Raw genomic sequence first — 27,279 nt, forward strand, 5'->3', positions numbered from 1 at the left:
TTATTTCACAATCTTGAAAGTGGACTTTGACACCTCCAACAGAAAGTGCAGAAAATACAAAACTGCCAAATAGAATAAAAGGTTCATTACCTTCAAATGTCAGGTCTACATACGCATTATAATGGGCTGGGACAAATGCATCGGTATCTTTCCCAAGGGGAAGTCCTGCATCTCTTTCATGTAAAGATATGACTGCATGTGTAAAATGCTTGCACTAAATTAAGTCTTCTATCTTCCAAATTTTCTCAATTATTAATACACTAGACAGCTGCAGTAGCTCGAGCAAAAATAGCAGCCAAGCTTTCCCAAAAGTCAAAGCAGCCATGAGATGTCTGCATGGGGACTTTCCTATGTAAGGAGTGATTGCTTTCTAGATCAAACAAAAAGAAACAAAAATCTCCAGTGAAATGACAAAAAAAGAGAAACTTGTTTCAGAATGTAAACTGAAGGACTCCCTACCACACACACACACTCCTCTTTAAAATAAAAAATGTGTTTTTATGCATGAAAAGTAAACTTGACCGAAGAGGTTATCTGTCCAAATCATTAGGATAACAAACACTTGGGAAAATTAAAAGGGAAAACCAAGGAATGCCAATCGCTTTGATATGTTCTGGAATGACACTGTCAAATTGTGTCAACTCAAAAGGAGTAGGGGAAGGTCAGAGAAAAACAGATTATGCCTTTTTCTTAGGTTTCTGAAAGCAAATTAACTACCTGCAAAAATAAAAAGTTGTCACCTTCGTATTTAAACAGGTAGTATTTTAAACAGTCTGATATATACATACTTGGTGTAAAGATTGCTTGAAAAGCATGTTGAAGGGAAAAACCAGGTACTTAGGGCATCACAACTGAATGTTTTCTGAACTCGATAGTGATCGTGAATTTTAATTCAAAGATTATGCACAAGACATATAAAAAGAACAGATGTTAAAAGATTTGTTTTTTATTTTCTTTTTTTTTTTAAAAAGCTCGAGTATCAGAGCTTAAGCGTTATCACACCAGGGAGACTACCGCTTGCGAAGGTTAAGAATGGTTTGGATACGATTATACATTTCACGTCTCCTGTCACCATTGTGATTTCGCATCATTCTAACCTTTAAAGGCAATCAGACCACATGCCCCGATTTCTGAGTAAGATACCATGACCTCATCTGTGCCTCAGCGCCACACACAAACAGAGATCGTCGTGTGTCTTTGAGAAAGCGGAATGAGTCACAATGGTCCAAATTCTCAACAAGTGCATGTTTGCACCAGGTCTGCATAATTTGTTTCTGAAAGAAAGGGCAGTATTCCATATTCCCTGTCTCGCCATCTACGTAAAAATCACGGCCACGTTTCAGTAAATGCCAACAAATGTCAGAGAAGCCGACCACGGCTACTTGGAAATAGCTGTTAGTTTATTACTACGATCCCCTAGAGGAAAGCCTATGGTGTGAATGTTTTCAGGATGGTCAGTACCATTGAGAGGCAGGACGTACTTCCACCACGCAAACCCTCGCCAGCCGTGTACCACTTACCATTTGCGATCTGTTCTTCGGACAGCCATTAATGTCTTCAATCTTCTCGTTTGCTGAAAAAGGAAACACGAGTCAGAAAAAAAAATTCACCCCCAGACACTTTGAGTAGTGATGCTCAGGACCCTTGAGGCCAACCAAGTCCTAAGGCCCATCCTGGGGTCCGTCCAATCAGCGCAGCCCCGCGAAATGCCGAGACGCAGCTAGCAAGCTTCAGGACTTACTCATCGAGCCGCCGTCCTCCAGGGACAGCTGGGGCAAGGTCATCGGCATCTAAAGCAGAGACAACTGCACTGACGACAGTCCCGGAGTGATGGGGCATCATAGAAACGTGCGGAGACTGAGAAATAGACTGAGCTGTGACTCTGCTTGAGGCTCCTCTTAGGAAGGCAATTAGGACCCCCACTCCCCCAAATACACACACACACACACACACACACACACACACACAAGATGGGATGGTTCAGAATGGATCGGTCCAGCCACAGTTCCACTCCTGGGGATGGAAGGCATAGATGGTAGCATCTCACCTCGTCTTTTTCTTTTTGTTAATTTTTTTTTAAAAAAATTTTAATTCCAGTGTAGTTAATGTACAGTGTGATGTTAGTTTCAGGGGTACAATATAGCAATTCAACAGTTCTATACATGACTCAGCGCTCATCACAAGTACAGTCCTCAATCCCCATCACCTATTTCCCCCGTCCCCCATCCATCTTCCCTCTAGTCACCATCAGTTTGTTCTCTGGAGTTTAGAGTCCAGTTTTTCATCTGTCTCTTGTGTTTCCCTTTGTTTGCTTTGTTTCTGAAATTCCACAAGTGAAGTCATCCGGTATTTGTCTTTCTCTGATTTATTTCACCTAGTAGTATATTCTCTAGCTCCATCCATATTGTTGCAAATGGCGAGACTTCATTCTTTTTTATGGCTGGATAATATTACACACACACACACACACACACACACACACACACACACACACACCTTCTTTATCCATTCATGTATCGATAAAGACTTGGGCTGCTTCCATAGTTTGGCTATTGTATATAATGATGCCATAAACAGGTGCCTGTATCCCTTTGAGTTAGTGGTTTTTGTATTCTTTGGGTAAATATCCAGTAATGGTAATCCTATTTTTAACTTTTTGAGGAACCTGTTTTCCATAGTGGCTGCACCAGTTTGCATTCCCACCAACAGTGCACAAGGATTCCTTCTTCTCCACGTCCTCGCCAACACTTGTTTCTGGTGTTTTTGATATTAGCTAGTCCAACAGGTGTGAAGTGATTTCACTGTGGTTTTGATTTGCATTTCCCTGATGAGTAGAGCACCACTTCATGTGTCTGTTGGCCGTCTCACCTCATCTTTAGCCAGAAATGCTAATATTGCTTAATGCCAATAGGATGAATAATAATCCTATTCCCAAAGTGGCAGCACACAGAGAAAATAAGAGAGTGAGGTTTTTTTTAAGATTTTATTTATTCACAAGAGACACACAGAGAGAGGCAGAGACACAGGCAGAGGGAGAAGCAGGCTCCCTGCAGGGACCCCAATGTGGGACTCCATCCCGGGTCTCCAGGGTCATGCCCTGAGCTGAAGGCAGACACTCAACCACTGAGCCCCCCAGGCATCCCGAAAGAGTGAGATTTAAAAATGGCTTATCCAAAGCCACAGAGTAAGTCCAAGTTAGCTCTGAAACACACTCTTAGGAGTCATAATCTCACCTAGCTCCTTAGAGAGGTGGGAAAAAAAGGTTTTGTTGAATTAACTAGAAATCAATACCAGTGACAAGGGGCAAAGGTTCTCACGGTAAAGTATCGGGGAATCCCTGTAAGATAACAGCCTAAGTTATCTCTGGGGGGTGGAGGGGTTGAGTTTGCCACAGCAGCACCACAAAAAGGCAATATATGTAGAGGTCAGGGCACTGCCTTTGGAGGCAAAGACACCCCAGTTTGAATCTCAGCTCTACAGCTTCTTAGCTGTGTGATCTTCACCGTGTCACTCAACCTCTCTGGGCTACAGTTTCTTCATCTACAAGGTGGAGCTAATACTACCTGGGATCACACCCTGGGCTGCAGGCAGACGCTCAACCACGAAGCCACCCAGGTGTCCCACTCTGTGAAGCCTTCATAAGCTTCCTTCCCTGTCTGCTGTCCTTCCACCCCCCCACCCCCACTGACCCAGGTGGAGAAACACCTGCAGGTCTCTCTTCACTCAGCACAGGTGTACCTATCTCTGCTTTGCTCTTAATCATCTAAGGTGAAAAGAAAAAAAAAATCATCTAAGGTGTAACTCCTTTTCTCATCTCCCCCACCTATGCTGTTCACGGCCTGGCAGACATGGAGATTTTGGTTTTCACATCTGTGTCCTCAGGGCTCAAGAAATGCTTATAAAACTGAATTTAAAAAACAAAACAAAACTATTACACCAGATTTTAACAAATACGATGCCAAAAACTTCCATGAAAAGATATTAAAAACTATCTGAAAAGGATAACAGAATCAAAGTGTCCAAGCCTCCATTTTATAACACCTGACTCTACATATAGCTCACCATTACCTCAATGGGGCTTCTTTTTTCTCTAGCGTTTCTACCTTGAGAGAGAAGGTAAGCTAGGGGTAAGAAAATCTTTAAAATCACCACTATATGTTGGCAAATTGAACTTATTTTTTTTTATGTAAAAATAAATAAATAAATAAATAAATAAATAAATAAATAAATAAATCTAATCACCATGAGTCAGTCCAGTTAGTATATAGTCAGTCTAACCTACACCTTTAGAATTTGTGCAGAATAATAGATACTGAGTCTTATGCTCCACCTCTGAAGATACCAATCTTCAGAGATTCGACTCTTAAGCACACTAGGACAGACATTTGAGGAAGCTTTTTCCACCTGCTTCCCTTACTCCCAAAAGAGGTACCATAGAGCCTTTAAAAAACATGTTAAGAAATGTCCCATGGATGGGATGACTCTCAGATATTTGTTCTTTAGTTCGCTAGAGAATGCCAAAATTACGATCACCCGGAACAGATCACTAGTGCGTAAACTCCAGCAGAACACGTTCTATCACTTGCTCTTTCCCACTGTAACCCCAGAGCTGGTGATAGCGCCTCACACACAGTAGCCACTCAAATATTTTTTGAGAGGAACTAAGGAATGAGTATTCTGAACATTTCAAAGAATCAAAGTTTTATGTCTATTTTGAGGCAGTTGTCCTTTCACTTGTCAATATACACATACATACTTAAGTTGGAGAAAAAAAAAAAAGATCCTTGACAAATGGCACTTCTTCAAGGGAAATTATATCAGGCCTGCACTCAGACCTTGGGTTTTGATATAGAACACTGGAGAATAAATATGTGGCTTTTGAGAATTCAGGCCATTCTAGGTATCTTCCAACTGGATACTCATGATGGCCAAAGTCATAAGTCATCAGATTTCAATCAATACCCAATTCAGCATTAGGTCATTAATGCTCATTAAAGTGAAGGATGGAACTGTGATCCTAAGAAATCATTTTAAAGATTCTTTATATACCATCTGGATAAAAAAAAAACCCAAAGGGCTTGGACTAATTACTAATACTAATTACTAATTACTACTCTACTTCCTTTTCACGGTCAGTCACCTAAACTACAGTCAGGTACCACCTGAATTCAAATATCTCAGCTCCTATAAGCTTCATGCCATTTTACAACATTCAAAATAAGCCAATGGAGTGGAGCCTATGGATGACTACCCTAAAGATATACAGGAAGAGATAAATCAAATGCTCAAACCCAAACTCACATGCTTAATAAAAATGCAAAACAAATCTTGAACCTCCTAGTTTCCAGTTTCATGTAACTTAAATACTTCTCCTTTGCTTAAATTCTCAAGAATTTCTATGGCTGTCATAAATACTTAGAGCAGTAACAGCAGCTCTGATTCTGTTGATAAGAAGGAAGAAGAGCTTGGTCTTCTGAACCGAATTTATTAACTTGTCGTAGGGGGTCTTTGGCTGCAACCCAAAAGCAGATAACCGAAGAAGCAGAGGCATTTGTCCCTGAAGTCCTCAACTATGATTAAAACTGGCATCCCTAAGTGCCAGGGCTAATTTATTTATTCCAGCATGCTCAAGACATTCCCAGCACACGAATACAGTAACCTGCCTGCACACAAGGTGACAAGTTAGTAATCGGAAAGCTTTTTAAGTAAGAAGAGTGGCACCAAGCTCACTGCTTTCCAAAGGAAAGGGTTGAGAGCATTTCACCAGCCCATGCATCTATGCCTGGGGCAGTCGGCAGCCCTGCCAACAGGAAGAGAGAGAAACTGGATGCCCAGAAGGGCAGAGGACTTACCCAAAGGTGCACAATGGTAGTAGGTCATCAATGGAAAAGGGCACAGTCCTGGGTCTGAATTCCCGGCTGATCAGAGGCAGCCCACATGGTGGTGGAAAAGGAGCTGTTATCAGCTCTCTTCACTTCTAATAGGAAAGCTCTTCCCCTATCTTCTGTCCTTGCTCCTCCTCAATCCTCTTTTGTTCATTCTGTTTCCCTCCTTTCTCTCTCTATCCTTTCCTCCCTGCCTCCCACCCCTTCTCTCCCTCCAACCCCTTCTGGCACTCTCCCTGAGTGACAGCAATGTAAGCAGGAGGAGGGAGGCCTGTCTCTCCCTCTTGATTCATGCTGTTTATCCTGGCCTCGTAAACCTTTCTAATAACTCATGGCAATGGCACTGTGATGGGCTGGCAGGCAACTGCCGGCTTCAGGCAGCTCATGACTCAGGGAGATAATCACACTAATAAGAGGTTCGATGGAGACCGGACCCTCGGTCATGAAAGGCAAGAGGTCCGTTTCTGCCTCACAGGCAGAAGGCAATGGTAGAAGAGTGTGGGCCCCACAACATGCCACCATCTGAGAAGCCCAAATCCTGGGACAGACAGATGGACTCTAGAATTGATCTATCTCGGGTAGCTGAAGACTCAGGATCAGTGTCTGTGCTCTAACCACTGAAGGCTTGCCTTCAAGCCACACATCTGATCATGGCACTGCCCGACGTGAAAAGTCAACTCTTCAGCCACTAGCCTTCACGCTTAGGCAAAGCCCATAATCCACTGCCCTGTGTCTGGTAGCCTGGTCTCATGTTGCCTTGTTGACCCTTTGGCTCTCTAGCCTCCCAGCCTCTCTGCACGCTATTTTCTCTGCCAGGAATGCCCTCCTGACTGCTTCACCTAGCCAACTGCAAGTTTCAGGTCTTGGCTTGAAGGTAAATACATTCCTCGAGGAGCCCTTCCTTGATTCTACCTCCTAGAATCAGGCTTTTATGGTCTCACAGCACCACTGGTCCTCAATCAGGATGTGCTACATTTCTCCCAGGACTCAAAAGGAATGGTCCCCTCAAAAGGGACAATCTCCCTGACTGCAAGTTTCAAGGGGCCTTCATTTAGATATGTTAACTACTTTGAAATAACTTCATACGGGGGTGCCTGAGTGGCTTAGTCAGTTAGGCACCCGACTCTTGATTTTGGCTCAGGTCCTGATCTCGGAGTCATGAGATCGGGCCCCATGTCAGGCTCCGTGCTTGGTGAGGAGTCTGCTTGAGACTCTGTCTCTCCCTCTACCCTTCTCCTGGGCTCACATGCTCACTCTCCCTAAAATATATAAATAAAACCTTAAAAAAAAAAAAAAACCTTCAAATGGACAGAAAAGCCCCAGGAATAATACAGAGGATTCCCACACACTATCCTTTCTCTTTTTCTCCCCCCATCTCTGTACAGGTATACAGATTTTTTTTTTCTGAATCATTTTCATGTGGACTACATAGATCACGTCCTTTATCCCTTAGATTTAGTATGCATTTATGAAGAACAAGAAAATTATCCCCTGGTTACAATTATAAAATTCAAAAAAACTTAACATTGATATAATCCCAATTTTGGCAATAGACTCAAAAATGTCCTTTGCAGCATTTTATTCCCTGACATAGGATCCAGTCCAGGATCTTGTAGTACATTTAGTTGTCACATCTCTTTAATCTCCTCTATTCTGGAACAATTTCTCAGCCTTGGTCTTTCAGAGAGCTGACATTTTTGAACAATACAGGCCAGTTGTTTTTTTTTTTTTTTCTTTTGTTTTTGTTTTTAAATAGAATGTTCCACGATTTGAATTTGTCTATAATTCTTCATGATTAGTTTCAGGTTTTCGTTCCCTGCCTGGAATTCAGCATAAGCGATGTTATGTTCTTCTCGGGTATCACACATCAGCAAGCACGATACCCATTTACCCCTTGCCAGTGACAGAATTTTGATCTCCTGGTCATGACATGATTCTCCCTCATGCAGATACACTTCCCCCCTTGCAACTAATAAGCAATCAGTGAAGAGACACTTTGAGGCCATGCAAATAGCTTGCTCCTCAAACTCTCTCCTCCAGATGTCAGCATCCATTGCTTCTCGCCTTAACTGATCTTCACCGTCATGGTTGCAACTCCCTCTCCATTTGTCAGTCTGTGTTCTCCAATACAGTGGAGTTCTTTCTTCTCCACTGAGGGATGTAGCTGTCGGTGCAGACTTATAGATTCCTATTTTATTCCAGAGTTATGATCTACAACTTTCCTCAATTTTGAAGCTCTTGTGGTCTCAGATTATGGTCATTCTTTGTCGCCACGGAGGGCAGAAGGAGTACTCATCGGGAGATACTACCAAGGAGGTAGGGGCAGATTTTTGACCTAGTGAAAGGAAAGCTTCGGGAGGATTCCAACTCCCCATCATTAGAAATAGCTAACTAGAGAAGCAGTAAGCTGCCCATCACGGGAAGTATTTAACAGTCTATTGACTACTCTTCATAAAAGAAATGCATGCATCAGGTTGGGGCTTTTAGATGTCCTTTCCAAACCTTTGAGTTGAGACCTGCAACAGAATCCTGGAAAGGAGGAGAGTGTGGCATCCAGTTTAGATGCATGTTCAGGAAATACTAACTGCTGAGAAGGGGAAAATCCAGTAGGCCACCTGTCGGAAACAATCCAACCAGGCTTGCAGATTTTCTCGAACATCATTGCTCACCAACCACCATGCTAAGTGTTATATGCCAAAAAAGAAAGACAACTCAGCCCCAGGGTTCATACAGAAGCCAGTGGAATGACAGAGGAGGGTCCCTCCAGCGCTGCAGTGGGGGGAGCTAGGAAAGATGTGGTCTTTTCCAGATGAATGGGGGCTCGTCAGCCAAAGAACAATTGCAACACTAAAATTCTGTCCCGCACATGGTGGACTCCAATTCTTGGAAAATTTTAGATAGACCAATAGAGGCACATACACATGTATATGTATATGTCAAACACATGTACACATACAAATGTATCTTTTTAGGTTTTATTTTAAAGGACACGTGTGGGAGAAAGCACGGCTTCAAAGCAAAACGTACAATCGGTCAATAGTTCAACAGCTTGGTCAGAAAATGCTGCTCTCTCTCCCTCACCAAGAGATGTGTCTTCACAAGATACTCTAAATGCTCTGAATGGGCTGAGAAACAATCTAGAGAAGTAGTTGTGCAGGATTCCTACGTGTCGCTACCTTTTCAGCCCTCATTTTCTGGGTCTCTTTTCTCCACAGCCAGAGCAGAGGGTGTGAGCCCAGCACAGTCAAGGACAGAGACAGGTGCTAACATCTGGTCTTATTCTTTTTTTTTTTTTAATTCTTTTTTTTTTAATTTTTTAAAATTTATTTATGATAGTCACACAGAGAGAGAGAGAGAGAGAGAGAGAGAGAGGCAGAGACATAGGCAGAGGGAGAAGCAGGCTCCATGCACTGGGAGCCCAACGTGGGACTCGATCCTGGGTCTCCAGGATCGTGCCCTGGGCCAAAGGCAGGCGCTAAACCGCTGCACCACCCAGGGATCCCTGGTCTTATTCTATTACTAGATTCCCCAGCCTCTCTCAGAGGGCTAAGGGAGAGCAAGCTGGGGCCTCAGGCACTGGCACTGGTAGCCAGGCACTGGTTCTAACTTGAGGCCCTGAGATCAGTCCAGTAGCTCAGGCCCAGCAAGGCCACTGTCATCTAGGGAGGTTCATGTCATCCAAACAGATTCAGGATAACATCATCCTGAGCAAGGATAAAAACTGTGCTGGCTACATTCTGTAGCACTGTGCATAGTAAATTCATGGCATACATGCAAAGTTCATTTATTTTGAGCCCATGACAGACATAATGAATCTATCATGATACCCCCTAACATGGATATCAAGGCCCTGTCATCCTCGTACTCGTACCTTTCTAGGAGGTGGCTACCAAGTGCTATCTGAGAACACTTTAGATTCCAAATACATGTCATGTTTGCTACCTACCTTCCATTTCCTAAGACTGCCACAAATACCAGGCTGTGCCCATTTTAAAGACAGAGAAACAGGGGGAGCAGAGGAAAAGGACTCTGAGGTCCCACGGTTGGGAACAATGAAGCAGGGATGAGAGCAAGGCCTCTCGGTTCCATCCTTTCCCACTTTCTCTCTTGTCCCTGGTGCTGAAACCTGAGAAGGTCCTGGTAGAAATACTGCACAGCCCCAAGATTCAGTGATAGTAGTACCTAACGTGACACTGCTGATGTGGAGATCAAAACTCAGCCCAAGTGCAAGTCCTCTCTTCTATGAAGACCTCACTAAGAAGATGCTACTCCTTCGTCCAAGGTCACAGGCCTTGCACACTTATCTCTTTATTCCTAGCTTGGAGCACAATGCTGGCACATAGTCAGTGCTCCACAAATGGCTACTGAACTAAAGTGACGGGGGGCAGATCCTTGTACTGAGTTCCGTGACTCTGGTTTGAGAGGGGGTATAATAAAGCAGGGCAAAGAACAGAGGCTTTAGAAGCAAACTAACCCAGGTCAGAATCCCCTTGCAGACTAATTGTGTGATATTGAGCTACTGAGACTCACTGAACCTCAGCTTCTATGGGTATAAAATGGGGCAAGTGTCACCTACTTCATAGGGATGTTGAGGAAATGGAGAGAAATTTGCAAAAGACTGGTGAGAGTGATAAAGAGTAGGAGGAAGAGAAATAGGTTCTAGTCCAAGATGTCTACGTAGGAAGAGGAAGGGGGTAGGGGGGAGTAGGCAAAATGGGTGAAAGGGAGTGGGAGACACAGGCTTCCAGTTTCAGAATGGTTAAGTCATGGAGATGAAAGGCACAGCACAGGGAGTTTAGCCAATGATGCTGTAATAGCGCTTCATGGTGACAGATGGCAGCTATACTTGTAGTGAGCAAAGCATCGTGGATAGAAATGGTGCATCACTATGTTGTACACCTGAAACCAATGTAACATTGGGTGTCAGCCATGGTTTCTAGAACCATGAAAGTTCTAAAAACTTCCATCCTGAGAAGAGCTGGAGAAAAAAAAAAAAGTAGAAAGAGGAAGAGGAGGAAAAGGAAGTATAGCAGACAGACTTCTAGGTCACCCCCAACGATCCTCCTGGTTGATTCTAAGCCCTTGTACCACCACCACCACCCCCAGCCCCGTTGAGTATGATGGATCCAAGGATTTGCTTGTAACCAACAACATGTGGCAAAGGCGATGGGATGGTACCCCCCCAGTCATGTTACACAGCAGAAGATGACAACTTGCTAGCCGATTCGTTCTAGAAACTTTCTCCCTTGCTGCTCAATCAAAGCAACTACACTGGAAGATCCACATGGCAAGGAGCAGAGAGGGGCTTCTAAGAGCTAAGACCTCCAGCCAATAGTCAGTGAGAAGTCAGGGCTCACCACCTCCTACAATAGCAAGGAAATGAATCTGCCAACGCAGAGTGAACCCGGCCCCTTCCCCAGTCAAGCCTCCACGTGAGGACTCAGCCGAGCCAACATCCTAACTGCAGCCTTGCAGAGACACCAGCTAAGCCATGCCTGCACGTCGGACACCCAGAAGCTATGAGATAATATGTACATGCTAAGTCTGTGGCAATGACTTATACAGCAACAGACAACTAACACAGGGTGGAAAGAAAGACAAAGAAGGGGAGCCAGCACAAGCCCGTCTTCAGAAATCAATCTTAGGACAGCAGGGATACCTGGATCTGAGTGGCAGCGGCAGTCCAAAAGTTTCCAGCTAAGGCCAACTCAACTTGCCTGTGTTTTCAGGTACAATCTCCACAGATGTGAGCGAGGCTACAACTCTAAAAAGCCACTTTTTTCCGACTTGAAAGATAAATAACTTTCCCACAATAACGCACACCCAAGGGGCTGGGGCTTCTGTCCTTGTGCCTTTTCCTTTGGCGTGAGGCCGCCACCATAGCTGCCAGCGACAACAATCAGCCTAATGCCATCTAATTGACCTCCTGCCTCCTCTGTCTGAGCTCTCGGGCAGGGCTGCGGGGGACGCTTCCCTTAAGTCTTAAGGCTCAAGGCAGAGCTGTGTCCAGCCTGTGCCCACCTGCCTTCCCGGGATGAACCCACTCTTCCCGGCACACGGCCCCCAAATCCCTTCCCCCAGTGTTAAAACCAGAGCCGACCCTCTGTGAAGTTTGATCCTTTGATTTCTCGGACCCAGTTAGAGTTGGCAGGACTAAACCACTCCTGTGGTACATTTTTTTGGTTTGTTTTTGGTAAATATTTCCAAAGTAATCCACAAAAAAAATGTAACATCAGACGGGGGAAAGGAGAGCCAGAAAGACAGGAGGCAAGAAAGGGGCAGAGAGCCCTCCTCAGACTTCCCTCTAACCCTTCTGCTGAGAGCATCAAGAGGGTCCTCTTACCAGGAAAAGCAAGCTGGTACCCATGCTCCCCAAGCACGGGACATTATCAAATAAACCGTCATCACATGCAACAGAAACGCTGTATCCTCCTGGGAGATTTCGGGGTTCCAGGCCCTGTGTCCAGCCCCGTCCCCTTCTGGGTCTCCACTGTAACTCCTCGATCCCAGAGTCAAACCCACTCTTACCCACAACCTGGATAATCTGAGCCAGGAGGACGCCGTCCGTCACATCTTGCTGGAGGTCCTTGATGAGGCGTTTGTGGCCTGATTTGGCTAAATAATGATTGGCCCAGTCCGTGTAGATCTGCAAAAGAAAAGCAAACAGGCAACTTTAGGAACAGACTCAGACCCTGGCTCTGTGTCGGAGGCAGCCGCGGGGGGCTGTGCAGTCACCCCCGTCCCGCCAGCGCACTGTCCTGGGCCAGCCAGTGCCATTAACATGCAGAGCCCGGTGCAGAGGGACCATTCAGCTCCCCAGGCTGGGCTTTTGCCTATTGAGAGATCTGCCATCAAGACGCAGGGAAAAGCTAAAGAAAGCTTCAAAGCATGCAAAGGCCTGAATGGGACGGGGACACAGAACTAAACAGCCTGCTCCAGACGGCTTTGAGAGGCTGTGGCTCGAAATGCAAGAGGAGCCTCCCCCAGCCCGCTGCTGCCACCACCCCACCCCTTCCCATCTTTTTCTCTTTATTGAGAAAACGTATGGGGAGGTTACCACCCAACAGGCCTCTTTTAATGGGCCATTTCAGGGTAAGGAGGGCTATTGAGCTAGCGGAGCTCTCAGGGGCCTGGGTCCCTTGTAAAGAAGCCAAGTTCACCAACACAGAGCCCTTCAATTACTCGTGTGTGAGTGGCGTTATTGATGACCTCGCAATCAGCTCAAATGTAATCGGTTTAATTTAAAAGCATCATTTTCACTGTTGGGATTCTAGGACTATTAAGAATTTTAAAAACCCGGCAAATTCCAACATATTTAAACACAGCATGGGGGGCACCTGTGTGGCTCAGTGGGCTTGGGGCGTGATCCCGGGGTCCTGGGATCGAGTCCCACAACAGGTTCCCTGAAAGGAGCCTGCTTCTCCCTCTGCCCATGTCTCTGCCTCTCCCTCTGTGCCTCTCATGAATAAATAAATAAAAATCTTAAAACAAAACAAAAACACAGCATGGGTGTGGACAGCAGCCTGAAAGGCAGAGGCTGGGCCACCTGTGGGATCAGGAGAGCAGATCCCTTTAGGGGACACGGGATGTGCTCCTCTGTCACAGACCTGCTCCTCTCTGTCCGCACAAGAGGATCTTTTACTTTCAAAACAGGCCTATAGTGATGCACAAGAAAACTCACCTGGAAACTTTCTCCCTAACTGACATAAGCCAAAACACAAACAGAATTAGAAGCCTCATCGACTGTGAGTGCTAGGTTCTAGGACAGGTTTGTGAGTCTGCGGAGGGACGTGCAGGCCCTACACATCAGCACCTCTCCCCACCCCTACAGTGATAGGAACAAATGACGGCTCTAAGGGAACACGCCACCTCGACTCTCCACAAACTAGTAGCAAGAAGTTCATATACTAACGCATACGATGTCTCCACCAAAATGATGGAGGTGATCGTTTCTCTCCAGCAGGCCTGCTCTGAGACCTTGTGTGTGACTCCCAGAGCAGTGGGAGGCCTACCCTCATCCGGGCCCTCCTCCACTCCGTCCTTCCGACAAGCCCAGAGTAATCTCACACAAGGGGCGCTGCCCCCCACCCCCGCCCGCCGCCAGGGATCACAGAATGGGGACAGCAGGCCAGGGGCTGGCCTCGCGGAGTAGGACCCTTCTGGGAGGCAGCACCCCTGGCTATTCCACCTGGGATGGCGAGAGCCTCATCGGGTCAAGGTGGGCTGCACTTTTCACTTCATCAAGAGCTGAGAATAGACACCGCCCCCCGTCCCGGAGGCTTCATCCACACCTCATTCTCGGTCTTCCACTGTAGAGACCCACTGCCGAAGAGGCACACCGCAGGATGGGTCTATTTCCCAGCTGAGTCCAAGGTATCTAATCTTGAAATCCATGTTACTTTCCTTCCCTAGGATTCCCAAGTTGTCAGAGATCAAAAGTCTAGCAAAGCACCATCATTTTCAATTTTGTAAGCACTGAGAAAGCTGAGGAAGTGGGGCACCATTTTGGTCATTAAATGGCCAATCCTAAATGGCAATGATTATTGAATTGTTATAAAAGGAAGAGAAAAAAAAACATTAAAAGGAAAAAAGGCAGACTTGGGTTCAAGTCCCAGTTCTGGAGGTTCCACGGGGTAGGGATTTAGACCTGTTTTGTTCTGTGATGTATCCAAGGTGCCTACAGCATTAACACATTAGTCCGCGATACGTATCTGTGGATGAGTGGATGTAGGACCTCGGCCAAGCTATTTAACTTTGCTGAGGCTAGGTTTTCTTATCTGTGAAATTGGGATCAATAACATCTACTTGTCCCTTATTATGAGGACTGAGTGATGAAACATTTGGAAAAGAAAAGGGGACCTGGGTGGCTCAGTCGGTTGAGCATCTGACTCTTGATTTCAGCTCACATCAAGATCTCAGGGTTGTGGGTATCAAGGCCCACATGAAGGTAGGGCTCCGCATTCAGCACAGAGTCTGCTTGTCCCTCTCCCTCTACTCTTCCCCCGCCACCATCTCTCCTCAAATAAATAAAATCTTTAAAAAAATTTTTGGAAAAAAGGGCCTTATACAGAGTAGAAACTTAATATCCAACATAGAGTGCCTACTACGTGCCAGACACTGGTATAAACATTTCACATGTATTCATTTAATCCTCATTCTATGAGGTAGATACTACTAGCGTGTCTGTTTTTCAGAGGAGAAATTTGAAATGTAGAGAGGTAAAGCCACTTGTCCAAGACCATAAGTAAGTGGCAGAGCCAGGATTTGAACTCGGGCTGACTCTAGAATCCCTCAGATGTCCCACTCTGCTGCTTCTCTGAATACAAATACCAATGTTACTCAAATCAGTTACTTTCTCCAGGACACCCTCCTATCCTAGGCTCATTCTTCTATTCAGTTATGTTCTTACTGAAAGAATTTAAAAATAAGTAAAAACCCAAAACCTAGTTCTATCCCTTGCTGCCTCAATGCCCTTGGGCAAATTACATAACTTTTCTGAGTTTCACTTTATTCAGCTGTAAAATGGGCATAATAAGGCCTACTTCAAAAGGTGGTTGGGAAGACTTAGAAGCCCCGAGCCTAACCCACAATGGGGGTTAGGAGGTGGAGACAGTGGAGTGAGATGGTAAAGAAGGGAGCTTTGGAATCAACACACTTGCTTTAAATCTTAGCTGTCATGATGCCATTTACCTCTGTACTTTTTGGCCCAGTGTTTTTGTTTGTACGATGTGGATAATACTACCTACATCATCGGGCTATTATGAAAATAAAATGAGCTCATATATATAAAGAACACAGAATGCACCACATGCTAAGTGTTCAGTAAATAAAATAATTACAGATTTGTAATGATTATACTATGCATTATAAAATGGGGCATAACAAAACCAGCCCAGCCTCTACCTTGGACCTCCAGGACATAAATGACTCAAGGACTCACTCTCTTTCTCCTTCACAAGGTATAATTTCAGGAGTCAAGCACCCGCCTTTTGGAATCACAAACTATGGTAGACAAAGAAAGGCAGGTCAGAAACTTGCCAGGCTGGTTCAAAGAGCAAGGTTTCCTTTCCTTGCTAGGAGAGGCACCCACAATGCCCTCAAGCCCTGCAGGGATCCCACAAGCTATGTCTCAGGGACTGTGAAAACATTCCAAAGCTTACAGCCACCTGCTCCAAGACCATCAGCTGAGGGGAGAAGGGGATCATGGATAAGGACACTACTGAGTGGAAGGAGATGCTGGTACCCCTGCTCATTGTCCTCCTGGAGGTTAAAGGTATTTCAAAATAGATCTACTCTCTAAAACCAGTCCTCTCTGTGTCCACACAATCCAAAGGAAACGAACGTTAAGCAACCTTCTTTCAATAAATACTCGTACGTACACGCACGGACACACATACACACACCTTGGAGCCATGGTAAGGCCCTGTGGGCATCTGTTTAAAGTTCTACTGGGGTCAGAAATGGCTTCGCCAAAGAACTGAACTTCCCTACTCCAAACTATTGATTTTTATTTATTTATTTATTTATTTAACGCCAAACTATTTAAAAAAAGAGCCCTTCCTTCAACTTCAGCCTACCTACACACGACTGCCAACTTAGTCTCCCCAGAGCACAGCTCTAATCCTATCACTTGCTCAAAAAATCATCAACGGCTCCACACTTTCCACTGAATTAAAGTCAGACTTTTTACACTGCGATTCACGGCAGTCTAATCCACCCACTCTTCCCCAGACCGTGTCCAACCCTCATGGGGGAAGATAGTGTACGTGGAGGCTAAGAGGATGGGCTTTGGAAACGACCATGTCAAGTTGGCTCTCGGCTCTGGACAAGCAAGTTTCTATGAACCTTTCTGTATCTCAGTCTTACCTTCCATAAAATGGGGATTATATCAAATGCATAATAAAACAGACTGGTAACCCGTGACCCAGGCCCAATCCGTTGACCATATGTTTTTGTAAACGAAGCTCTGTTGGAACACAGCCACACTCACTTGTCATCTTTAGCTGCTTTCCTGCCACAGGAGCACAGCTGAGTAGTTGTGACAGAGAGCTTTTGGCCCACAAAGCTCCAAATATTTACTATCCGGCTCTTTACAGAAAAGACCTGCCAGTCTGTTGGGAGGACGAATGAGATAACAGGCCTACCGTACCAAATGCTCAGGAGCAATAATCGAGATTGCCTTCAGGAAGACTCAACCTTGCACTTGCCCACCTCTGAATTCATGCCACCTTGCCTGCCTGAGTCCCTCCACCTGGGGTCACTCACCAAGGCTCCACTCCTAGATCAGTCCCTCCACCAAGTCACTCTGGATTTCCCAAGTGTATCCTGAGCTGCCCGTGATGCAGAGATTGCAGATACCGTGCACACTGCCACCACCTTCCCACTCTTCCCACCAGATGTGGGTGGAGACCAGGTCCCACCCGTCCTTGCTGCTCAGTAGCACCTCCCCAGGTAGGGACACTGGGCCACAGGGAAGGATGCAGTTGCCAGGTTGAGCTGAACAGAGAGCAAGAGGGCAAATCTCTGGGAAACTGATAACATTTGAGATAAATAATAATGGAGGCTGTCAGCAAATCCTCACACTGGAATCTCAAATCTCCTTATTGATTCAAAGAGGAAGGGACAGAGAAAATAAATCACTCCATGGCCCAAGCTCATTAATCAGGACCCATCCAACGAGAATCATTAACTATCTGGAGTTTCCCCTCCCCTCTCCTCTCGACTTCTTAAAGAAGTCACGAGAAAACACCTGCATTTATTGGGAGGATCTGTTTTCAGAGGCTATGCTAAGCCTGGGCATAATTCAGCCCCATCTTTCTCACTTGCTCTTTCAGTGGCTCATGCAGTGAGTGCCAATCTTTCGGGAGGCATCCTTGGAAAATCAACTCACAATATCTGTAATCAGGGACTCCATCAGAGCAGGCAACTTGCAAAAATGCAGCAGTGTGCATTTCCAAGATTCTAAGCAAGGGCTAAAGCATGCAGATCTTCCTGTCCAGTTTTCTGGTTTCTAGAATCCATTGCTCCAGAGCCTCACCATCCCCCCAAGTTCTTGAGGCTTGAGGTTGCTGATGCTCCTACCCTGACACCCACTGATCCTTGTTCTGAGCTTCTTAGTAGCAACAGACAAGAAAAAGAACTCCAGGCGCCTGGAGGGCTCAGTGGTTGAGAGTCTGCCTTTTGCTCAGGACCCTGCGTGATCCCAGGGTCCTGGGATCGAGTCCCGTATTGGGCTCCCCGCATGGAGCCTGCTTCTCCCTCTGCCTGTGTCTCTGCCACTCTCTCTCTCTCTCTGTGTGTGTCTCTCATGAATAAATAAAATCTTAAAAAAAAAAAAAAGGAAAGGAAAGATAAAGAATTGCACAGTAGGAAAGAATACAACGACCAGTCTCACCTCCAGGGCCAAAGTTCTAGAATAACTTCACACCAGTATCTGAGGAGCCTTTTCCGCTCTGCTTCCTTCATCTCACTGTCTGCCCCCCCCAACCCCCTGCAACAGGGGAGCCAGCACTCCAAAAGCTGCTGTCAGAGGCCTGAAGAGATAAAAGGGGGAAGGAAGGCAGTGACAGCTGATGAGCAAATTCGTTTTGATTCACTTATTACCCCTGACAGATTTTCAAGGGCTGCGTCATTTGTTTGCTTAGAACTCCACATCACTCTGTATCGCAGAGGCTGGAATCAAAGAGGGAGACTTTTGACAGATCAATTGAAGTAAAAAAAAAACCTGATTATTAGCTGTAACAAGAAAACCAATAATAATTGCACTGTGTTACATCAACGGGAAGAAGACTGTTGCTAAATTTATACTGCAATTAGCCCTCAGTGAAGGGGTGGGGGAAGCCCTCTAGGAAACCCAAGAACAACTTCACAGAGCAACACACCAAAAGTCGGTACCATTAGCCACGGAGCTGTAGACCCAGACCAACCTGCCGGACAGCCTGATGGCCCCCGAAGGCGGCGGATGGCACGAGGGTAGCCTTTCCAGGAGGAAGAGAATAAAATGTACCCCTTGGACACGGAAGTGCCAGCGTGGAGGTTAGAGCACACCAGTCATGCAGCATCAGAGGCAGTGTGCAGTCCATCAGAAAGGAACCACCGTCGGGCCTCCACCCAGGGGGTCTGGCTCCAGACGTCGGCCGCAGTATTTCCACGACTAGGCAGTATGTGGTAACGCACGCGACTTAGTTCTGATGGCTCTGAAGTGGTTTAGCACAGCGGTTGAAGTGGTCTGAAGTGGTGGCACAGCGGTTTAGCACCTGCCTTCAGCCCAGGGCGTGATCCTGGAGACCCGGGAATGAGTCCCCCGTCGGGCTCCCTGCATGGAGCCTGCTTCTCCCTCTGCCTGTGTCTCTGCCTCTCTGTGTGTGTCTCTCATGAATAAATAAATAAAATCTTAAAAAATAAAAATAATAAAATAATAAACATGATACTGCACCAGATGGAACGTCCCTCAGTACCTGAATACCGCAAGGAAGGACTGTTCGATTACTAGCAATTTGAAGAAAACCAAAATGCACCAAGGGCAAAGCTGGAAACACAGTCACTGCACATCTCCAGCATCTTGCAAGGAGCACGGCACCAACTCCACAGGTGTAGCCACAGGTCCACGGAACACTTTGGCCGCTTGGGATGGGTCATGGGCTTTGTCAAAGTAGCTGCCGGCTTTTCCCCCCACTTCCCCTCTCTCAATGTAGATGCCTGCTTTCATTTAAAACCACTGCCTTGGGATCCCTGGGTGGCACAGTGGTTTAGCGCCTCCCTTTGGCCCAGGGCGCGATCCTGGAGACCCGGGATCGAATCCCACGTCGGGCTCCCGGTGCATGGAACCTGCTTCTCCCTCTGCCTATGTCTCTGCCTCTCTCTCTCTGTGTGTGTGTGACTATCATAAATAAATAAAAATTTTAAAAAAAATAAAAAATAAAAATAAAAAATAAAAAAATAAATAAAACCACTGCCTAGAAAAGCTCCAATGGGTGAAATGGACCCATTTCAAATGGTCCCTACACATTAGAGAAAGGGGTGGAGCACAGAGAACTCAATCTTTTTTTCTCAAGATCACACAGCAGAGCAGGGGCCCAGCCAGGCCACCAGCCCCGCTCCCTGGTTTTCCTGCAGAAGAGTCCAGTTCTGCTCAGCGTCCTTGGTGCCCACCAGATGCCCACCCTGAAGGGCAAGGACTCTCCTTCCACCCCCATCTTTGCCATCTGATGCATTACACAGGTCATTTGTGGATTTTCCATCAACTGCAGTCATCACAAGGGCAGTGTGTCTACAGTCCCAGGAGCTGGCACGGACCAGGGCAGGGATCTGGCTCTGCCTCTTACCAGCTGGGTGGCCTTGGTGAGTCATGCCCCCGCCGAGCATCCGTGTCCCTCACTTGTGCAGCCGTGATGTACGGGGTTGCTTTATGAACTAAATGAGAGCACGTATGTAAGTGGTTAGCCCAGTGTCTGGCACATGGAATGAAATAAGGGGTGGTTATTAGTATTAAAATTAATGAACACTTGGCCAAGTTTGAGGGGAATAAGTCATTCTAGATTGCTGAGAGTTTATATTTCGGAAAGCCATACATATTTAGCTATTCCATTGGGAATTTTTCCCACATGGGTTATTATGATCCGTGCTTTTTAAATTAATCTAATTTTACTTCTTCTTGAAGGCCCACAGAATTACTATGAATAATAGTGTTTTGATGCATATAAGGATGCCTTCAGGGCCTGTTGAACCTTCCTTAAAAGATCCAGAATCCTTTAAAATGGAATATAAAGTTACTGTTCATGCAAGAATCCCAAAGAGACTTCTCCGACAGATACACAGGAGTAGAAGGATTCTGTGGCACACCTGTGAGCTGCTCCAAGGTTCAGAAGGGAAGGCTTTTTGGTCAGTCTCCAGACCAGTAAGGATGCTTTAAAAAAAAAGCTGGGTTCTGGGAGCACTGAGTGAGACGTGCCTGGGTTTTCCATTCCCTACCCGAGCACATTGCAGAATGGTCCTGCCAGCTCAACTCTCAACATACCTCTTGTAACGTGGGTCACATGAACTTATTTGTATGCATCCCTCTCTGGAGCCAGAAGATAGGAGCGTTGGGAGGGAGGAGCCCACTGCTGGATTTCATCACTCAGGATTTCCACCTTCCTTCATATCCTGGCACCATCTTTACTCCTACTTGAGCTCTGACTAGCAAGTCAAGCTCAGTTGCTTAGGAGCCACATGCACCCCTGGACGCATTAAGCCAACACTGTCTGAGCACCCACCTGCACTGGTTTCTGCTCATGCTGTAGTCTTGTGTAGGACAGCAACTCCCATCAGTCAAATGTCTACGACGAATCAAGTAAAAGAACAACTTCTAGAGTCAACCTGCCTTAGTTCCAGCCACGCCTTGACCACTTCCCAGCAGAATAATCCTAGGCAAGTGACTTAAACTATCTGAGCTAAATTTCCTCCTTTGTAAAATGGATCAACCACCTATTCAGGTTATTCTGAGATGGAAATGAGAGGGTCTAACAATGCCTGGCACATCGTAAGAGTGCTGGCCAGGATCCCAATTACCCTGAAGACCATCACCCACAACGTGAGCACTTTGCAAACAATGGACTCCTGTAGTGCCCCACTGGCTTGTGAGCAAGATATAATTTCCCCCACTCCACAGGTGAAAAAGTTGAGGCTAGGCGAGCTGAAATGACTCTTCCAATGTCACCCGAAATATATGCAGGGTTTAAAAGCAGTGACTCTGGCTCCTAGGAATGCTAGACCTCTGCTGCTACAGAGAGGTCCACACAGGAACCACAATTCACAGAAGGTCAACGGTCCTGGCAGTGTGGGAAAAGCAGCAAGAGGGCAAGGCTGCTTGCATCATGGCCATTACAGTGTCACCGTCTCCTGCCCCTGGAAACAGAGCTGGCCGCTTCTCACTCAGGACTCGCAGCTCTAAGGGGGAGCTGACACCTCCCCATGTCACCCAAGCACAAAGCAAACATGATTTCACAGCAGCATCACTACGGTAAAAACTGAAATGCCAATAGAACACGAGTTACCACTGCATGGCTGTCTGTGCATCGGGCAATGCTCAGGAGGTTAGGTGCCCCAGTTCTTCTGGTCTGGAGCCGGGCAAGGTTGGCCCGGGACTCTGCGCAGCAGATCCAAGGGCTAGGCCTGGGAACAGGCCCACAGCCATACAACGGTAGCATTGTCTGTCAGGAGCACCGGCCAGCCACAGGTGGGCGTGCACAGCAACACCAGAGGTTTTGAAACTGTGCCTTCAGAAAAATAAACCAGGCTGGTGGTGAACAAGCTGGGATGGACTGGTGAGATCTCAAGGATGAGCACACAGGTTCCTGCTTATCCCACTCCATGGAGGAATGCCTACAGCCCCCTTCCTTGCCCCTCTGTTCTCCTGGACCAGGCGATGTTCCGCACCACACTTCTCGGGACACACAGCACTGTCCCCTTCACTTCCTCCTATCCAGAGGGGGTGTGTGTTTGTGTTGAGGGCCTGCTGGGTGCCAAGTGTCTCATACCTGTGATCTCATCTACAATCTCTCCCCACTGGAGTGGGAGATCCCAGAGGACAGGAATTCTTATCTGTTCTCCTCACCTCATTTCCCCGAACATCTAGCGGAGTGTCTAGCACATAGTAGGTGCTTCCTAAGTATATTTATTGAATAAATGAATGACCATCTCCACATCACACACTGGAAAACAGAAGCTCTACAAGGTTAAGTCACACAGCTAATAGAAGGGGACACTCCACTCGACCCAGGAGGCCCAGCCCCACAGCACCTCTCACAACAGCAAAATGTGTATCCGAGTCTCCCTCTGTCCTCCCTGGAAAGTCAAGCAAGGCCACCTAAGGATCGGGGCTGGAATGCTTCCTGGGTGCTTCAGAACCAAAGCGGGCACCCCCCTGCAATACTTCCTCTCACCCACTGCAGACTTCGGAGCAGGACCAGAACCACATTCAACCACAGGTCTGGTGGCCCCAAGAAAGCCAAAGGTCTGAGCCCACCTGAAAGTTCTCGAGTATTTTCTCTCCCTATGTGCGTTAGCTACTAACTACATGTGTGCTTCCGCTATGGCTAGGAGGGGAATCAGGCCCTTCCCGGAGGCAGGGGCCACTGACACAAACACCCTTTTTGACACCAAACATCCCAAAACTCCACGAGAGCTTTTCAGCGATGCCTGGCACGGCAGCTACACCTAAGGCACGGACGACAACCTGAGTGACAATTCGGGCCTCTCTCCAGGCTGTTGGTAAACACACCTTTCACATAGTAGCCTCCATCCGCCTCCAAACCTCCGCAGCACCCCCTTCACTCTGCAGACTGCGGGTAAAGGGGTACCAGTGATGGTGTTTCCCAGCCACCCCATCCAGACCAAAGGCCTCAGCTCAGCTCAATAGGTGCAGCACCCCCATCCCACCCCCACTCCCCCAGGAGTTTCGGCCCCACCAGGCCCAAGACCTCGGAGTCCTGCGTGATCTCTGACACCTCCGTTTCCTCTTCACAGGGTCGAGTGGATAGAAGACCTCAAAAATGTTTAGACACAGAGCACACCAGGGCTCTGTGACCATGGGCAAACCACTTCTCTCCGAGCCTCAGCTTCAACTTCTGGAAAATGGGCTATTCATCTGTTATCTACTGAAAGGACTATTGTACCTATTGTGAGAACTGACCTGTTTCTAACGTGCTTAGCACAGTGCCTGGCACACACATGGTACCTTTAAAATGTTTCTTTCTTTCCTGCCTTGTCTGCATGCCCCCAACTACAGATCCCCTGGTCCATGGCTCACACTACAGGCTCCGTGCTGTACTAACCTTCAGTCCCCACTGATGGGTTAGGTTTCACTGTTCTGGCATGTCCTCCCTCATCCCCTCCACTTGGGAGGATGTCCCCTTCTCCCAGAAACCAAACCCGATCACCAGCCTTCTCTCCCTTTTCGGAAATCCTGGGGTCCTCACACTTCCCACATCCTGTGTGCTGGCTCCCCGAGCCCTATACCCTTGCACACAGTCTTCTCTGCTAGCAGTGCCACCACTACCCCACTGCCTGGGGTGGTGTCTTAAAACCCGGCCCAAGGGTCAACCCCTATAAGGCCATTCCCAACCCACTTTTCACCCCTAACACAGAGTTACTGCTTCCTTCTTCTTGGATCCAAAAGTACTTTGCATCCGATTTTTATCGTGGCTACTCTAAAAGAACAAATTTTTTAACATCTTTGAAACACTAGCACAATGCCTGGTGCACAGCAGGGGCTTCATAAACAAATACGCATTGACTTAATGAGGGTAAATGGGTGGGTGAGTGGAAGCAAAATAAAGGAACAGACGGGTGAATGTTCAGATGGGTGGACATATGGATGGGTAGGTGGGAGAAAGGATAGGTGAATGATTACATGGGGAGAGGAGTGGACAGATGGGTAGAAGCAATGGGTGAATAAATCTGTTCCCCTTCACTGCCTAGATTATAAAGTCCATGAAATCACCATGGTGTTTCCTCTATCTTTCAGACCAGTCAGAGCACAAGGTACAGAATGAGAACTGGTAGGGGACATTCTGCTGAGACAATTTCCAGGAGCGTAGAAGCAGGACCCACTTGATGGTGGGTGTTTAAGTGCTATTTCCCAAGATACAAACATACACACACAAAATACACAATGGTCCCCTACAGTAGGCTCGTACTGCCTCAGGAGAGTTGATGGCTCAATTTTAGGGGACTCTGCAACCTGGTTGTTAAAGGTAGCCCTTACTTGTAAGGAAAACAATGCCATTTACCATTGCATCAAAAAGAACAAAATACTTGGGGATAAACATAATCACCAAGGTAAAAAGACCTGTATACTGAAAACTACAAGACATTAGTGAAAGAAGTTGAAAGAGAGAGGCGCCCGGGTGGCTCAGTCAGTTAAGCATCTGACTCCTGGTTTGGGCTCAGGTCATGATCTCGGGGTTGTGGGACCCAGCTCGCATCAAGGTTCCCTGCTGGGCATGGAGTCCACTTGAGATTCTTTTGCCCTTCCTCTTCCTCCCCCTCTGCTCTTCCTCTGCCCCTAGTGCTCTTTCTAAATAAATAAAATGTTAAGAAATTGAAAGAGACACAAATGGAAAGATATTCCATGCTCATGGATTGGAAAGACACCATTAAGACGTCCATACTACCCAATACGCATTCAATGCCATCACTGTCAAAATTGCAATGATGTTTTTCACTTTAGAAAGAGAACAATGTTGAAATTTGTATGGAGCCACACAAGAACCTGAATAGCCAAGGCAGTCTTGAGAAAGAACAAAGCTGGAGGCATCACTCAGTCTGATTTCAAACTGTATCACAAAGCTAGAGTAATCAAAACAGTATGGTATCCGCGTAAAAACATTTGACATTTGACAGCCGCATGCGAATGAATGAAACTGGACCACTGCACAGCATACCCAAAAAGTACCTCAAAATGGATTAAAGACTTGAATGTAAGACCTGAAACCATAAAAGTCTTAGAAGAAAACAAGGAGGTCAGCTCCCTGCCACAGGTCTTGGCAATGATCTATAGAATCAGACACCAAAAGCAATGGCAAAAAAAAAGCAAAAACAAACGATTGGTGGTTGCCAGAGGTAAAGGGGGAAGAGGGTGAACAGGTGAAGGAGGATCAAGAAATACAAACTTCCACTTAAAGAAGTCAGGAGGGGTAAGGTACAGCATGAGGGATACAGTCAGTAATAGCGTATTAACTTTGCGTGCTGTTGTATCCCTGGGCTTACTGTGGTGACGGTTTTGCAATGTACACAAATACTGAATCACTGTCTGTCGTCCACCCGAAACTAATATTGTACGTGAATTACACCTCGATTAAAAAAATAAACAAGTGGACTGCATTAAACTAAAAGGCTTCTGCACAAAGAAAATCATCAACAAAAAAAAAGGCAACTCCCTGAATGGGAGAAAATTTTTGCTTACAAATCATGTATCTCATTAAGGGGCTAATATCCACAATCTATTAGGAACTCCTACAACTCAATAACAAAAAAGTGAATCTGATTAAACACTAGGCAGGAGGTCTGAACAGACGTTTTTCCAAAGACAGCATACAGATGGCCAACAGGTACTCGAAAAGGTCCTCATCATCATGAAGCGTCAGGGGAATGCAAATCAAAACCACCATGAGAGTTCACCTCACACCTGTGAGAACTTTTATCAAAACATAAGAAATAACAAGGATTTGGGAGGATGTGGAGAAAAGGGAACCCTCATGCTCTGTTGGTGGGAATGTAAATCGGTGCAGCCCCTATGGAAAGCCGTGTGGAGGTGCCTCGAAAAATTAAAAATAGAACGACCCTACGGTCCAGCAATTCCACATCTGGGGATTTATCTGAACAAAACAAAAACACTAACTTGAAATGATATCTGAGCCCTCATGTCCACTGCAGCATTATTTACAATAGCCAAGATATGGAAGCGAACTAAGGGTCCATCACTGGATAAATGGATAAAGAAACAGATACACACATAGGAGTATTATTCAGCAACTGAAAGGAATGAAATCTTGCCATTTGTTATAACATGGATGGACCTGGAGGGAATATGCTTAAGTAAAATAAGTCAGAGAAAGACAAATACCAGATCATCTCTCCTATATGTGGAATCTTAAATAAGCTCATAGAAAGAATGGATTGGTGGGGATGGGGGGAATGGGTGAACTAGTTTTGTTTAAATAAAGAATAAAATATTAGACAAAGACTGGGTTTTCATTGTTGAGCGGTTTTTCAGTTGTTCAACTTCGCATTACCAAATTGACCTAAAATCATTCAAAATAGTCTCTGAAAGGAGTAATATGATCTGTATGAGTAGATATTCCTAATCTCCCTCCAGTGTTCTTTTATGGGGTGATCCTGAATCCCTAAAGACCACTTTATCCACAATTACAGAATCGGTGATAAAAGAACCTGTGGTGATCTGATACAATTCTAAATTTATAGTGGAAATGAGGCCAATAGAAATGGAATTATTTTTATATTATCTTCAACCCTAAATATACAGCAATGTGTGTTCCTAAAAATAAATATGCAGGCAAATAATTCATCCCTTTGCAGCACCTAATGGGGGATTTGCCATGTATTTTAAAAATGCATGAAGCCAAAATGTAGCTCTTATGTACCTTTAAGCTTAACTTAGAAAGATGAACAGTCTGAAAAACATTTAAAATTGTTTAATTAAAATTCCTTTTCCATGTTTACTGAGATTTAATTGACGTACCACAACCTGCATATATTTGAAATGCACAAGTGGATGAGTTCTAACCTACATACACCCATAAAACCATCACCGCAGTCAAGGTGAGAGGCATTTCTCCCAAGCCCAAGAACTTTCTTGAAGCCTTTTATAATCTATCCCTCACTTTACTGCAGT

The 27,279-nt window shown here is 45.9% G+C and overlaps 1 protein-coding gene across 6 annotated transcripts in view; it reads right to left on the minus strand.

The window, feature by feature from the left end:
• NAV2 (neuron navigator 2) overlaps positions 1-27,279 on the minus strand; it is a 726,136-nt gene that overhangs the window by 265,686 nt on the left and 433,171 nt on the right. For all 6 annotated transcript variants that reach the window (XM_077866218.1, XM_077866214.1, XM_077866215.1 and 3 more), the window contains 2 exons: positions 12,414-12,531; positions 1,521-1,573 (listed from right to left, as the gene is read on the minus strand). In XM_077866218.1, the coding sequence (XP_077722344.1) occupies positions 1,521-1,573; positions 12,414-12,531 (171 nt within the window). The remainder of the gene's footprint in view (positions 1-1,520; positions 1,574-12,413; positions 12,532-27,279) is intronic.

The sequence above is a fragment of the Canis aureus genome, chromosome 23 (assembly GCF_053574225.1).
Source record: "Canis aureus isolate CA01 chromosome 23, VMU_Caureus_v.1.0, whole genome shotgun sequence".
NCBI lineage: Eukaryota > Metazoa > Chordata > Mammalia > Carnivora > Canidae > Canis > Canis aureus.